Source organism: Oscarella lobularis, chromosome 5 (assembly GCF_947507565.1).
Source record: "Oscarella lobularis chromosome 5, ooOscLobu1.1, whole genome shotgun sequence".
In the NCBI taxonomy this organism is placed as follows: domain Eukaryota; kingdom Metazoa; phylum Porifera; class Homoscleromorpha; order Homosclerophorida; family Oscarellidae; genus Oscarella; species Oscarella lobularis.
In genome coordinates this window covers 425,073-437,421 of record NC_089179.1, presented here as the reverse complement: position 1 = coordinate 437,421, position 12,349 = coordinate 425,073, and the positions used below count along the sequence as shown (strand labels likewise).

The 12,349-nt window shown below is 48.1% G+C and overlaps 3 protein-coding genes and 1 long non-coding RNA gene across 4 annotated transcripts; 1 reads left to right on the top strand and 3 right to left on the bottom strand.

The window, feature by feature from the left end:
* Nucleotides 1-1,108: 1,108 nt before the first annotated feature.
* Nucleotides 1,109-4,080, bottom strand: LOC136187178 (BICD family-like cargo adapter 2). Its single transcript, XM_065974727.1, has 8 exons — nt 3,720-4,080; nt 3,235-3,450; nt 3,042-3,158; nt 2,839-2,985; nt 2,704-2,787; nt 2,533-2,648; nt 2,364-2,484; nt 1,109-2,313 (listed from the first exon to the last, which is right to left on the bottom strand). The coding sequence occupies exons 1-8, from the start codon at nt 3,969-3,971 to the stop codon at nt 2,209-2,211; spliced, it is 1,158 nt and encodes a 385-aa protein (XP_065830799.1). The 5' UTR covers nt 3,972-4,080; the 3' UTR covers nt 1,109-2,208.
* Nucleotides 4,081-4,113: 33 nt separating this feature from the next.
* Nucleotides 4,114-5,513, bottom strand: LOC136187181 (nuclear speckle splicing regulatory protein 1-like). Its single transcript, XM_065974731.1, has 7 exons — nt 5,476-5,513; nt 5,332-5,422; nt 5,199-5,273; nt 5,010-5,135; nt 4,813-4,952; nt 4,699-4,766; nt 4,114-4,637 (listed from the first exon to the last, which is right to left on the bottom strand). Exons 1-7 carry the CDS (start codon nt 5,484-5,486, stop codon nt 4,162-4,164), a joined length of 987 nt encoding a protein of 328 aa, XP_065830803.1. The 5' UTR covers nt 5,487-5,513; the 3' UTR covers nt 4,114-4,161.
* LOC136187190 (uncharacterized) lies at nt 5,491-6,470 on the top strand. Its single transcript, XR_010669861.1, has 3 exons — nt 5,491-5,579; nt 5,629-5,758; nt 5,809-6,470. It is a non-coding gene; the product is annotated as an uncharacterized lncRNA (long non-coding RNA).
* Nucleotides 5,866-12,341, bottom strand: LOC136187147 (deleted in lung and esophageal cancer protein 1-like). Its single transcript, XM_065974679.1, has 34 exons — nt 12,086-12,341; nt 11,876-12,029; nt 11,708-11,818; nt 11,552-11,658; nt 11,281-11,487; nt 11,140-11,227; nt 10,988-11,091; nt 10,872-10,941; nt 10,684-10,817; nt 10,554-10,637; nt 10,415-10,505; nt 10,248-10,362; nt 9,985-10,195; nt 9,776-9,925; nt 9,638-9,721; nt 9,490-9,583; nt 9,308-9,438; nt 9,117-9,254; nt 8,922-9,061; nt 8,717-8,870; nt 8,548-8,658; nt 8,364-8,497; nt 8,061-8,314; nt 7,853-8,004; nt 7,674-7,789; nt 7,554-7,624; nt 7,272-7,498; nt 7,090-7,215; nt 6,958-7,040; nt 6,832-6,907; nt 6,621-6,782; nt 6,417-6,566; nt 6,103-6,365; nt 5,866-6,048 (listed from the first exon to the last, which is right to left on the bottom strand). The coding sequence occupies exons 1-34, from the start codon at nt 12,296-12,298 to the stop codon at nt 5,919-5,921; spliced, it is 4,635 nt and encodes a 1,544-aa protein (XP_065830751.1). The 5' UTR covers nt 12,299-12,341; the 3' UTR covers nt 5,866-5,918.
* Nucleotides 12,342-12,349: the final 8 nt, after the last annotated feature.

The following is a 12,349-nucleotide window of genomic DNA, read 5'->3' as shown; positions in this document are numbered from 1 at the left end:
TTCTGCAGCCGCCGATTCGCCCAGCAACAGCACGAAAAGCGCAATCCTTGCAATCTCGAACAAACGGCTTTAGAAACGAAGCAACGCGGCTTCGCGCTGGAGAAAACGAGGAGCGACTACTACCACAGGTCGAAAACGAGCACAAATCGACTCCTTTCTAATCGCGACAGTGCTTCTAGGTTGAATCTAATCGTAAGCAATCGTCACACAACGGCTACAGTGAATCATCGAAGCGGTACAATCGTCGCCGAAGCGTCGACACGCTCGCGCGCCCTCGCGCGCCATTTCTACAAGACAAGCGACGTCGCCGCGGCGACAAACGTCGGTCGTTTGATCGCTCATCGTCTAAAGGAGTTCGATCTGACCCGTGTCTGGTGGGAACGAACGAGAGGAAAGAATAACGCCAAATTCCCGACGGCACGTACGAGGTCCGCCATCCGTCATCGGACGGACCCCACGTTCGGCGACAATTTTCATTTTGTCAAAGCGCGTGGGCGGCGTGGGCGGCGTAGCCTAGCGGAGGACGACAAAGTTATTCTGTCGTCAATCGCGTCTCCGGCCAATCAGTTCATGGGGTCGCTCAAGATGTTTGGAATTTGAGTGACGGAAATGAAATGTTGGTTTTGGTCTGCTCGGTGCGGTGGGGCGAGCTCGGCCTTCAGACGATGCTGTACGCTGGCAAGATCTTCAATCAGGTGAATCATAGTCAAATCTCGTGCATTATCTATCATATTTTTATTTGGCAGGTACAATCTGTGGCCTGTTTAATGAATGGTTGGATATCCAACGAAAAAGCGGCTCTGCAGAAAAGACATGCTGCAGAGCCTTGAACGTACCAAAAGAGAAGCCATGGCGTCTTCTTTCCAACGTTCGGTTGTCCAAGAAAAAGAAAGGATTTTATTTTGTACGGCCACGGAAGTCACTTTTGGTTTCCCACGTGAAGGATAAGGATAAGGATCATGCGGCGCTTTCCAGAGGAAGAAAAATATGACTAGCTGTAATGGCTGAGTTATAGTTGTAGTGCATGGGTGCATGGGAACAGCACGCACGCGAGTGTGTTAGTCATGCGCGTTGTTAGGTAGGCCGCGACGAAACAAGAAGGCGTGAGTCGTGTTCGAAATTTATTGAATAAACCCGGAAATAAACCGGAAGTTGCACAAAACAAAAAATATCATCCTCTCGGCGTCTTCAAATCGGGGGAGCGATTCACCCACGCTCCCTGGTGGACAGAGCCCGGAGCCTCGGTTTACCCACGGGGCACGGGGTACGGCCTCTTTATCCTCAATTGGCCTCGGAGATGGCCTTGGGAGTGAAGCGTCCTCGGATATGAGTCCGCCACCCATGTTATCCAAGGGGACCGCTATTGTGACCCACCGCGTCTCACCATAGTGGGGAGGCCAACTCTATCGGCCCCTGCTACAGAGGTAAAGCCTCTTTAACCTCCTTGGCCTCGGAGGCCCTTGGGAGTGGATTTGCCGACCATCCAGAAACAAGGAGGTCGCCACCGTGATTCCAAGGGATTTTAGCACGGCATCGAGACAAGCTCCATCTGTGGCAGAGCCTCTTCATACGCTTGGCTCAGAGTTGAAATGCAAAGCCGTGCACCTAAGGAAAGACGTCAGCAGTCCCTTCTACCAAAACTCACTGCAAGATCCAACGACGATCCAACGAAGCCTATTCAATAAGAACGCGATGCAGAGTGAAATTCAGTCCGACGTCTGAGGTCCCGCGGTCCAGAACGGAGCGAAGACCGAGAAGTGGAGCGCCAACAAGCTCCTTCCATAGGCCTGTCGGCGTAGCGACGACAAACGAACGTGAGGAGACGAGTAAAACTCAGTCCGACGTCTGAGGTCCTCTCCCGGGGTCCAGAACGGAGCGAAGACCGGGCAGCAAAGCAACAACAAGCTCCTTCCATAGGACTGTCGGCGTGACGACAAACGAACGTGAGGAGACGTCTGAGCTCTCGTTAGCGAAGGACAACAAAAACTATTGAATTTAGGACATGCCCGTATGTTATAGGATGACCGGCTTTTTGAGCAAGAACGACAAAAAGCCGTTTACCCTACTCGGATACACTTGGAAAGCTGGCAACGCAAAGGCGTGCAAGTCTACTAGATTAAACGTTCTAAAAATTCCAAGAGTTTTTGGAAAGTATTGGCAATATAAATACATGAAATAAAAACGGCTTACATACCATCAGTAGCGATTTCATTGATTTTCTCTCCCGACAGAGGAGTTTCGTCTTTTCTTTTGACCACATTGCTGGTCAAGTCGTCTGCGCACTTGTTCTCTTACCATACAGGCCATATCATTCTATGAATCAAGGTAACTAGAATGCTAGTGCAAACCATCTGAAAACTGACCTGCCACGCTTCTAACTGTTGCGTCAAGTCAAGCTTCTGCTGTACTACAACTAATAACTGAGATTCCATCTGCTTCACTTCCTGCCCAAGATTCTCCAATTCACTCTGCAGAGTTAAATTTCTAAAATAAAACGTAAGGTATTACAGTGCCTGATGACAAAGAACCAACGTTTCTTTAAGTCTGTCCCTCTCCTCTCTCAGAGCCGCATCATTATCGTCTAGGGAGCTCAGCTCTATTTCGGCCTTGAGAGATCCGTCAATGCAATCCAGTTTGGAAAGCGAATTCTAAGCGCAAAAAAATCATAAAGAAAAATAACTAAAACCCGACCGTCATTCAAACCTGAAGAATCTGTTCGTCGAGCTTCTCATTCAACTCCTTCCGCATTTGCCGAGTCTCGTTGAGCTCGACAGTGAGAGCCAAAATCTACAGAAGCAAATAATTATTACAATTGAAAAATGACGTCGATGCTGCCACCTTAGCTCTATGCTCATCTCGTTCCTCTCCACCTTCGACCACCTGGGACTCTAACTCTTTAACGCGTCGAGAGAATCGATCGCGTTCGTCGTCGCACGCACTTAAGTCCTCCTCCAATGCCAACTTGGCTTCAAGGAGATCCGCATTCTAAAGAGAACCACCTCCAAAATGCCTCGCACTCCCACGCCCACGCAATCACAAACATTTTTCTCCAGCGTCTCCAATTCCGAACGCATTTCGTCGACGTCCTTCTCCGCGCGCTGCAATTCCAACGTTTGCCATTGAAATCTCGCCTTATCGCGTCTCTGCATGTCGACGACCTGCGCAACAAAGAAAACCGCGCCCCCGCGCTGCTGTCAGCCCGCGCACGTACTCCTCCCCGGGAAAATGACTTACACTCGCTAATTCTTCCTGGAGTCGCTCGTTCTCGTCGCGAAGCGCATTGGCGCACGACTTGAGTCGATTCTGCTTCGTTTCGTGGCTCTTGCGCTCGGCGTCGAGAGTCGCCTTGAGCTGACGTGCGTCGCATTCGAGTTGTTGGAGATCGCGCTGCACGTCGAACGAATACTCGGTCAGTCGTCGTTGTCCGTCGACTCGTTCGCGCTCGACTTCCTGCGCGAAACGAAAAAAAACACGTCACCCCCCGGAAATGAATAGATAAGAAACGACAACGCCTCCTGGACGAAAAACGCGAAAGAACGACGTTCTCTAAGCGCTCTAACAAGCGAATCTAATCTATTTAACAACAAAAACGCTAGAACAGCGATTGGGTATCAAAACGAGCGCACACGGGGTCGAAATGGGTCGCGATAGGAGTTTCGAGGGGCGTGTGTTCGGGAGGCGGGCCAAGCGAAGTGCACGCGAGTGATCGCGTACAGTACCTTCTGAAGTCGAGCGCATTCGTCCTGCAATTCGGCTTTCGTTTCCTGTAGAGCGCGATTCGCTTCGAGCAGAGCGGTGCCGATTTCGCCGGCGAGAATAAGATCGCGTTCGCGTCGTTCGAGTTCGTCGCGTAGCGCCGTCTCGACGACATCGTCTCCGTCGCCGCCGCCGCCACTTGAACTTTCGATCGATCGCGCGGCAGCGTCGAGAAGCGATCGCTTGACGATCTTCTCCAATTCCACTTGATTCATCACGAGAGTCGAGCGCGCTCGTTTACACACACGCGCACGCAAACTGCGAGAAGGCGCGGCGCAACGACGCGGTCGTTGTACCAACCAAGAAACGGAGAAAACGAATGCAGCGAAATAAGCGGGAGGTTTTGACCAATGAGCGTGCGGTAACAACAAAGTGGCACGTTGCCACGCGGCTAATTCAATTCGCTTACGAGGGGGCAGAGTCATTAGCAACAGTAGCTTGTTTTCTAGCGAGATATCGTTCGCGCGCAGCGGATACGGACGTATCCGTGTTGCGCCGCGCGATCTTTTTTGGATTGGCTGGCTCTGGCTCAGGTGGGGCTGGAGGAGGAGGAAGAGGAGGAGGAGAAGGAGAAGGAGTCCTTTGGACGTCACGTTGGGGCTCTTCGTCATCATCCTTAGTTGAATTTCGGTCACTTTCGTCGTCGCTTCCATGGTCACTGTTTGACTTGTCTGGCAACCTTTCAAGTGGTGGTGGTGGTTCCTGTGGTCTGTTTTTTTCAGCGGCACTCGATTCCTTGACGTCTTCGGTCCGCTTTTCTTTTTCTGTGTCTTTTCTATCTTCGGCTCCTTGGACGTTGTATGCTCCCTTGGAGACGTTTTGCTGCAGAAGGTTGTGATAGAATCGACTGAGATCGCGCTGCTTCATGACATCATTAGCCGCTGTACATGGAGACGGAGCACTGATTAATTAATAATTAGTATCATCGAATAATTCTCCTACCTTCTACGGCATCTTTCTTCTTCTCCTTTTCCTCCTCCTCGGCCAGCCGCTTCATTTTTTCCTTATACCTAAAGAGAGATGCCTATAGGGTCTTGAGATTTTGGTGTAATTTACGCTGTAGTGACGAATGCTTCTTTGTCGTCGAATTCGTCCCCTTCTTTTTCTCGTTCTCTTTGTGCCTTTCTCTCAACCATCCTCTCGTAGTCAATCTTTCTTTTCTCCGCTGCTCTCTTCAACTTCTCAATATACTTCGGCTAGAAAAAAAAAGGAGCGCCCAACTATTGAATCGTGCAGTTTTTCTAATTGAATACCTTCTTATCCTTTTCCAGTCTGCTCGACAGTCCAGCCTTCTTCTTTTCCTGCATTGCGTCATAAATTCCGTCGTAATCATAAATCGTCGGATCGTCATTCAACGCTTTCATCATTTCCCTCTGCACCTGAAGCACACGGCAGGAAAAACGTCCTAAAATTGGTCTCAAAATCAAATTCTCGTCTCTTACCTGTTTGCTTTGTAGATTTTTCGCCGATTCTCGTCGTACCGTCTCGTTCACTAAGGCTTTCGCCTTGGCGGCATCCTGTTAGATGCTTTCGATTAGCGATCAATTACTAGAACGAATTCGGGTTTGTACGCACGCCTTCGTCGCCCGAATCGTCGCCGAAAATGTTCGGTCGCTGAAAAGGGGGCCTCACGACCGCTTTCTTTTTCTTCAGTATAAGACCGTACCTGAAATAGGATATAAAAAGACGAAAAGAGCGCCGCGATAGCTCAAAACGCACTGTTTCGCCATTTTCCGAGTTACGGTAAACCGCCCGGATAATCCTAATGACGTGCAAGGACAACAATTCGACCAATCCTCGGGACAATCTCTGTCCAAATTTAGGTTCAGAAACCGCTGTCTTCTTACCGTGCATTATTTTCATCTTTTCCAGCGTTGACGATTCCTATAGCACTGTGTCTCGCCCTTTTGCTGTTCCTTGGCATCGCATTCGTCTATAAACCAACCAAGCGATCCGTCCAAATTCACGGCGACCAATCGTTGCGATCTCGATCGCAGACGTTGTACGAGAAAGACGCATTCCTATAAGTAAATAACTTTTCGCCTGTTCTAGACGGGGAGGAGGTAAGAAGCCCGACTACGGTTCCGTTGCCATTCATCGGACGTCGTGAAAATATGATACAATCCTATTTTTTACATAAAACTTACTGACAAATATTTGGTTTATTTCGTTTTCGTTATTGGACGACTGTATGTCTCATCGTACGAGCCTCGGCCTTCGAGTTCAATCAGTAGTGGCTGTTCCGTCAACATGCCACTTACAACGTACTTAGCCGTTGTGTATCCCTCCGCACTAAAAAAGCATAATAATATATATCCAACACCACTCTCTTTCTCCCCTGTGTACCTGGGCGTGAAGTGAAACGTCAGCGCGGCTTTATTTGCACTCACGTTCGTCCTGTGGCCCTCCAGTGTTCCCTGAGACGGGCTGCATTGGAATGCGGCGTTGCTTTCGACGGGAGCCAGCGTCCATTGGCTGTCGCTGAGACTCGCGTTCCACAGCGAGATCGTGCTGGGTTGGGTTTCGCCTACGAGGACAACGCCGAAGTCGACGCGTCGTTGGGATAGCTCCAAGTGCGGAATTGCGACGCGTGCTTGCAAATCCAAGTCCTAGAAAAGAATTAAGCAAACGGGAAGAAGCAATCTTTTTTATCTCGTTACCTGTACTGTTTTGTTGCTGTATGATATGCAGAGTCTTTTGCCTATTTGAAGCCAGTCTGACTCAAATTGATAGCCGGGTAGAACGACTCCGTTTCTAATTTCTTTAACGTTTTCGAGTGTTTCTGATGTAAATAAAAATCCGAGTCGAACCTGTACCAATAAATGAGCGGACGCGCTCAAGAAATGAATTCGTTGACGCCGTACTTTAATGCTTGCTTGCGATCGAACCGTAATCGGCTCACTTCCGCCCAGTTGGTCTCGGTTGACGATCCTAAAGGGTGCATCGGACGCCAGAGTGAATGTCAACGAATTAGGATTCGAATTTCTCAGTTTGATAGAATGGACTTTCATGACCTGCTTGGCCAACTGAAATACGAGCGTCAGCTGAGCTCAGCAGAAATTCCGGCAATCCTACCTGATCTTCCTTTAGCAGATCACTTGCTAGAGCCTCGAATACAAGTCCCTCATCATCATCAGCCTCCACGTCCAACCTAAGAAAGGATCATCCCCAAAATTTAAAAGTTTTTACTTCAATACGTACCAAGCTTGGCGAATTTCTCCCGTTATTCCTAATTTCAGTGGAACAACGTCGACTCCCCGGCGTCTCTTCACCCACGCGGGGTCCTATATGGGATCAGAGCGCCATGCATGCCTATACATTACATGCACGCACCTCTTTGTCAATGTTACAATGAGCCAGCGAAAATGCGTCGAAGCAGGTCGAAAAAGCCTTCGAGTCGGACTCCAATCGCGTGCTAAAACTAACTTGGACAATGGCTTGGCTTCGAGCGGCAACCGTCTAGTCAACAAAGAGCAAATAAATAATATTGATGAAGCTTTCCTGTCCGGCTGTACCATCTGCTTTGGCTCGACAGTGAAAGGAAGGTCAGCGTCTTTGTTTCCTTCGTGGTTCTTGACGTCGACGCGTAGGAGATCATTGTCGAGACTTGCGACACTTTCGACGGCTTTTCCACTGGGAAGAACGAGCGGAAACGGATCACCGAGCCAAAAATTCATGTCAATTAATTGATCGTCAAACGCAGAATCAGACGTCGAAAACATAGACCAATCAAGACGAATATCTGAAATAGATCGTCGCGATTGGTCGTTTGATTAATTAACGAATATTGAACGTACCTGTTGGCCCCCTATTTTTAATTCGAACGCTCCTTTTAATCGGATCGTCCTGCGGTACGTGAGCTCCAAACCTGATTTAGCAAAATAGTTGCAGATCCTACTTTCAATAAATAATCTGACCTCAGCGTGGGATAATCGTCGTCCTGGATACTCCTTCCGCCGATGAGAAACGACAGCGGCGAACCGATGGCGTCGACGGAGAGAGGAATTCGAAATGGATCGGGAACGCCAACAACCTGTATGTAGCCCATATACCCTTCAACACAAGAATAAGAACCTTTATGCATGCGTTTTATTACCGCGAATGTGATGTGATCGGTGTAGTGTCCCCACATGTCGGCGTACGCGGAGACGACGACTTGGCATTCGGCGAAGGGCGCAAGTTGTCCGGAAGACGGCTCGATCAAGACGACGGCACCGTGACCGGACGACAAATACTGACGAGAAACATCTTGAAAATTATGAATTTAAGAGCAAGGTCTGTTCATTTTGGAGAGTACTGGGTACCTTCTTGACTTTTGTCCGGAATTTTGCTTATGGGATCTGTCAGATTGGGAGTTCGCGAGAGAAGTGGTCGATGTTGTCCGGCAGGCGACGTTTGCTGTTTCGGTAAAGCGGCCCGAAGAATTTCGGGTTCCACTGTGAAGGACGATGCGATTGCCGAATTGTTTCTTATGACGACGATTCGCTGCTGGGAATCCGGTTGGCAGCATTCGCAAGCGAACTCCAGTCCCAAAGAATTGTCAAAAACGATAGAAGCCCTTGATTGGAAAACGTGAAAAAATCCAGAGATCTACCTTCAGTATTTACTCGTCAATTTGCGCGGGCATTGGTGTCGCGTACGAAACGGTTAGGTCGGATACGTTGGCTGCGATGGAAACGTATAGGGGACCTTCTGGCATTCCTTCCACGCTGCACGATACAAATAAATCGTCAATCGGTCTCTGTAAGAAAACGTGTTTAACTCTTTATTTATCTAAGTTTTTTATCTCACCACTTGAGACGGTATCACTGACAATACAATCGTTTTCGCTTCCCCCGGCGAAAGTTCGCCAAAGGAAGGACTGATTCTGACGTCACAAAACGAACTATCTTCTCCCTGAACCTACGATGGAAAAGCGACGATCTTATTCGCGTTTCAAAAGAACGTTGCAGCTGCTAACAGGCATCCAATGAAACGTCGTCGAAAGTAGCGTCCGATTGTGAAGCGTGAGCTCGCTCGACGACGGCACGCCGAGAAACAGTTCATCAAAATAAACGGAGGAGAAATCGAGGCAGGCCGACGGCGCCTGAGCCAAACCACGCATCGTAAGAAATCTCGAAAGGAAATTAATTAAAATTTCGCCGCCATCCTAATATTTTTCTCACTGGTTCTCGCCGCCTTGAATTGACAGTCGAGCAACAGATGAGAATTCTCTGCGGAGGTTCGGTTTATATGTCGCTTTACTGACAATCTCCCCGTAAGGAGGAATGTCTCCGTCTTGTGGACAAAAGCTCACTTCGGAGATCTTTCGGCAGCGCGGCGTTGAATAAGACGGGAGAGATATTTCGTACGCCGCTTACCTGTTCTCGATACTGCTCCAGATGAAAATGAGCCGGGGCCGACGACGTATTTCGCAGAGGTACGTCGACTGTAGCCGATTCGCCCATTCGCACCAACCCAAAGGACAAAGACGCCAAGTCGATGCGAACATCGGACCCCTTGGAGAGAAAAAAAGACGAATTAATCAAGAATCATATTGATTGCTCTGTACCTTGACTTCTGCATGAACAGGAAGGACAACGCGATGTTTGCTGGATATTATGCAAGTCAACGCGGTGGCTATTTGGAATCCCGAGGGGCCAGGGCACAACACCAGTTCCAGTACGCGTTCTCCACCGCAACCTTTGAGGAAAAAATAATCGAGACTTTCTGATGTTGCAGGGTAACGCGGACTTATAGTTCCCGTGGCCGGTTCAACCGATAGTGCGTGAGGATGATCGACTGGGTTCCAATCGAACGAAACGCTCGAATAGCTTCCGTTTATCAACTGCCCAACTTGAATAACAACCTCTTTTCATTCTCTCGTCTATCTCTTTCAAACCTTGAATTGGAATCGATGCTCTTCGCTCCTTAGAAGTCGTCGGGGAATGTGAATTACAGGAGGAACAGCCTCGACATTAAAATCCTTCATTGTGGAAACGATCTCAGTCACAAAAGCGATTTTGAGTGCATGACTCACGTGGCAAACTCCCTTCAAATGAATCTCCAACGCCTGCCTCTGAAATAGAGATGCAACATCGATAGTCTGATTCGTCACAGCCTTATCGTCAGAAACCACTTCGGGAACGTTCTCTAACACGAGACTAGCTACACTACAAAAGACCCCAACCTGGAAACGAGAAAATTATTAGTATTATCAAGTGACGTATTCTATTATCTATTACTAACGTCGTTGGGCTGGAATGAGACAATCGCTTGCATCGTTTCTAGACCGGATAGTGTACCCCTCTGGGGAGACAGAGAAAAGACGAGAGACGTGTCTTTCATGGCGGAAAACACGTTGTGGAAAGGTCTCTCCTTCGCGCCGGGAATGTGCGACACGTCCGGCTGGACGCAAGGAGGGACAGTCAACAGCCAATAGAACGGCAGATCGACGTGACTAAAGGAAACAGGTAATCAAAAATAATAAGTTGGCGCTTCTCCGCACTGACCAGTGATTCGTCACGGATATGACTCTTTGGTCGACACCCGTTGGATTCTGATGAGGAAAGACTATGTCTGAGTCTTCAGGATTGGCGAAAGATACGATTGCTTCTTCGCACACTCCTGTCGACTTTTTATTCGGCTAAATTTTGACGTCTATTTTTTCAGGGATTACCGTTGATTAGATGCTCTCTGACGTGATTGCCGTCTGTGACGATTTTGATCGATTGGAAATGCTTTCCAAGTGACATCGAAGTGAATATAATCTAAATTTCAATCGCTAAACCAGGGGAACAATTTTGGCTATTCCGTACCTTTATCACAACAGATTCCTTTCGTTTCAGCTCAAAACACGCCGGTTGAAATTCAAACGGAGGTAGCATAACGTAGCCAAAGTCCTAGAAAAGATCCTTGTCGCTTTGACTCGCAAAGTCCAGTACATACCATGAATTCATCAGACGGAGAGGCTGTTCCAGGCAAAACGCGAAACTTTCCCTTTCCTCCGGTATTACAGCATTCAATTTCCACAATTTTTCGTCCACCCACAAGGCAATAACCGCAATCCAAATTCGTTGGCACTAAAGGATACTAGATAGCAAGGATTGCCCCAGTGAAAAGATACAAAGGCATACATGAGAGACTAGGCGCGAGTCTTTTTCCTTCGAGACCAACAATCAGACTATTCCCATTTGGCATTTGAATCTGAAATAGAAGTCTCATCGTCATTGTTGTTGAATAAGGAGCTTGCCTTGACGTGATCATCAAAATCGGCGAGAGAATTGGGAGCAAAAGTGATGGTAAACGAAAAGAAAAGACCGGGTGCCACGATGCCTTTTTCACCAGGAAATTCACCTTCAAAAAAGAGTCTCCTCAAAAACTAAACTACGTTAATCGGCTTACTGGAACTGATGGAAAAGTGCGGTGTAGCCGGAGGAATGACACGAAGCTGTTGACTAATCTGACTCACATTTCTAACCTTGACAACTTGCTGCAGATAAAGAAAAGGTTAGCGTAAAAGCATCCACTCGACTCCACAACAACCTGATAGTACTGCCCCGGAGAGTAGTCATCAAAAGAAACCACTGCAGGCTCAGCAACAAAAGTAGTGGGATCAACGAGACCGGACTCCACCGAAGAGGCAGCGAATCGCGGATTTCTCTTGTACGTGGCCTTGCGTTCGAGCTGAGCTAACAGAGCCCTTCCCTCCTGTCGATCATTTGAACCTAATGTGTCTTTCCACGCCACTGGCTAATGAGAGTAAAGGAGTAAAGGATTTTTCTCAAACACTCTCGAGATAGCGACTTCGTTCTACCTTAATTTTCGCACCACTCGATTCAATTCTTGTCGCAGTCGTACCGCGAATTTTTTCGTGATTTTTTGACGTGTTTGTAGGTTGAGCATAACGCGGTACAGCTGGAACTATGTAGCCAATTATAAACAGTACTAATATAAAAACGTCTTTTTTTACCGGTCGGCTTCTCCTCCTTTGGCTGTGGCTGTTTCAAAATCGACGACAACGTTACCAAGTGATGACGTCGAAGAAGATCTTCGTTCAAATGCGACGCGAGAGAAAATTCGCCTATGAAAAATTATTTCAATATTTTTGACGTCATCGCGTTTCTTTCGCCCAAATTACTCGAAGGCAATCCCAAGCTAGAAAAATTCTCGCAATCTCGAGTTGCGTGCGTTAATCGTTTTTCGTCGGCAACCGTCGCTAAAGCGTACGCTTGCATCAAATGATTTTCGACGTGCGCCAGCTCTTTGAGCTTCTTTTCGCGCTCGTCCTCGATCTGAAAACACAGTTTACGTGACCGTAAGTATACGGCTTTCTCGCTCTTTTTCTTACGTTTTTTAGCTGGCTAACGTATCTTCGATGATAGCCGGGCTCTTCTGTTTGGGTGACAATCAGACGCTTGATCTTTGTCGGATCTATGCCGTCGTTCGATAGAATGTCTTTGAAAACGTTCGTTAGAACGTGTTCAGCCCGTTGCGTTCGCGCCGAAGACGGCCGCTGCGCTTTCATGGGCGGTTCTCGTTCCAATTCCCAGAGGCTAGCCATTTTTTCGCTACGATTCGTTTCGGTTGCCAGGGCAAAACATCTCCCGGATTG

Coding starts and splice junctions, on each gene's coding strand:
- LOC136187181 (XM_065974731.1), bottom strand. Junction 5,274..5,331: donor ACGATTCGGGCGACGAAGGC/GTGCGTACAAAC, acceptor AGCATCTAACAG/GATGCCGCCAAGGCGAAAGC. Junction 4,953..5,009: donor GACTGGAAAAGGATAAGAAG/GTATTCAATTAG, acceptor TTTTTTTTCTAG/CCGAAGTATATTGAGAAGTT.
- LOC136187178 (XM_065974727.1), bottom strand. CDS start 3,971: ATGAATCAAGTGGAATTGGAGAAGATCGTCAAGCGATCGCTTCTCGAC. Junction 3,451..3,719: donor AATGCGCTCGACTTCAGAAG/GTACTGTACGCG, acceptor CGTTTCGCGCAG/GAAGTCGAGCGCGAACGAGT. Junction 3,159..3,234: donor TCCAGGAAGAATTAGCGAGT/GTAAGTCATTTT, acceptor TTTGTTGCGCAG/GTCGTCGACATGCAGAGACG.
- LOC136187147 (XM_065974679.1), bottom strand. CDS start 12,298: ATGGCTAGCCTCTGGGAATTGGAACGAGAACCGCCCATGAAAGCGCAG. Junction 10,638..10,683: donor CTCCGTCTGATGAATTCATG/GTATGTACTGGA, acceptor GATCTTTTCTAG/GACTTTGGCTACGTTATGCT. Junction 6,366..6,416: donor ACAGCAACAAAACAGTACAG/GTAACGAGATAA, acceptor ATTCTTTTCTAG/GACTTGGATTTGCAAGCACG.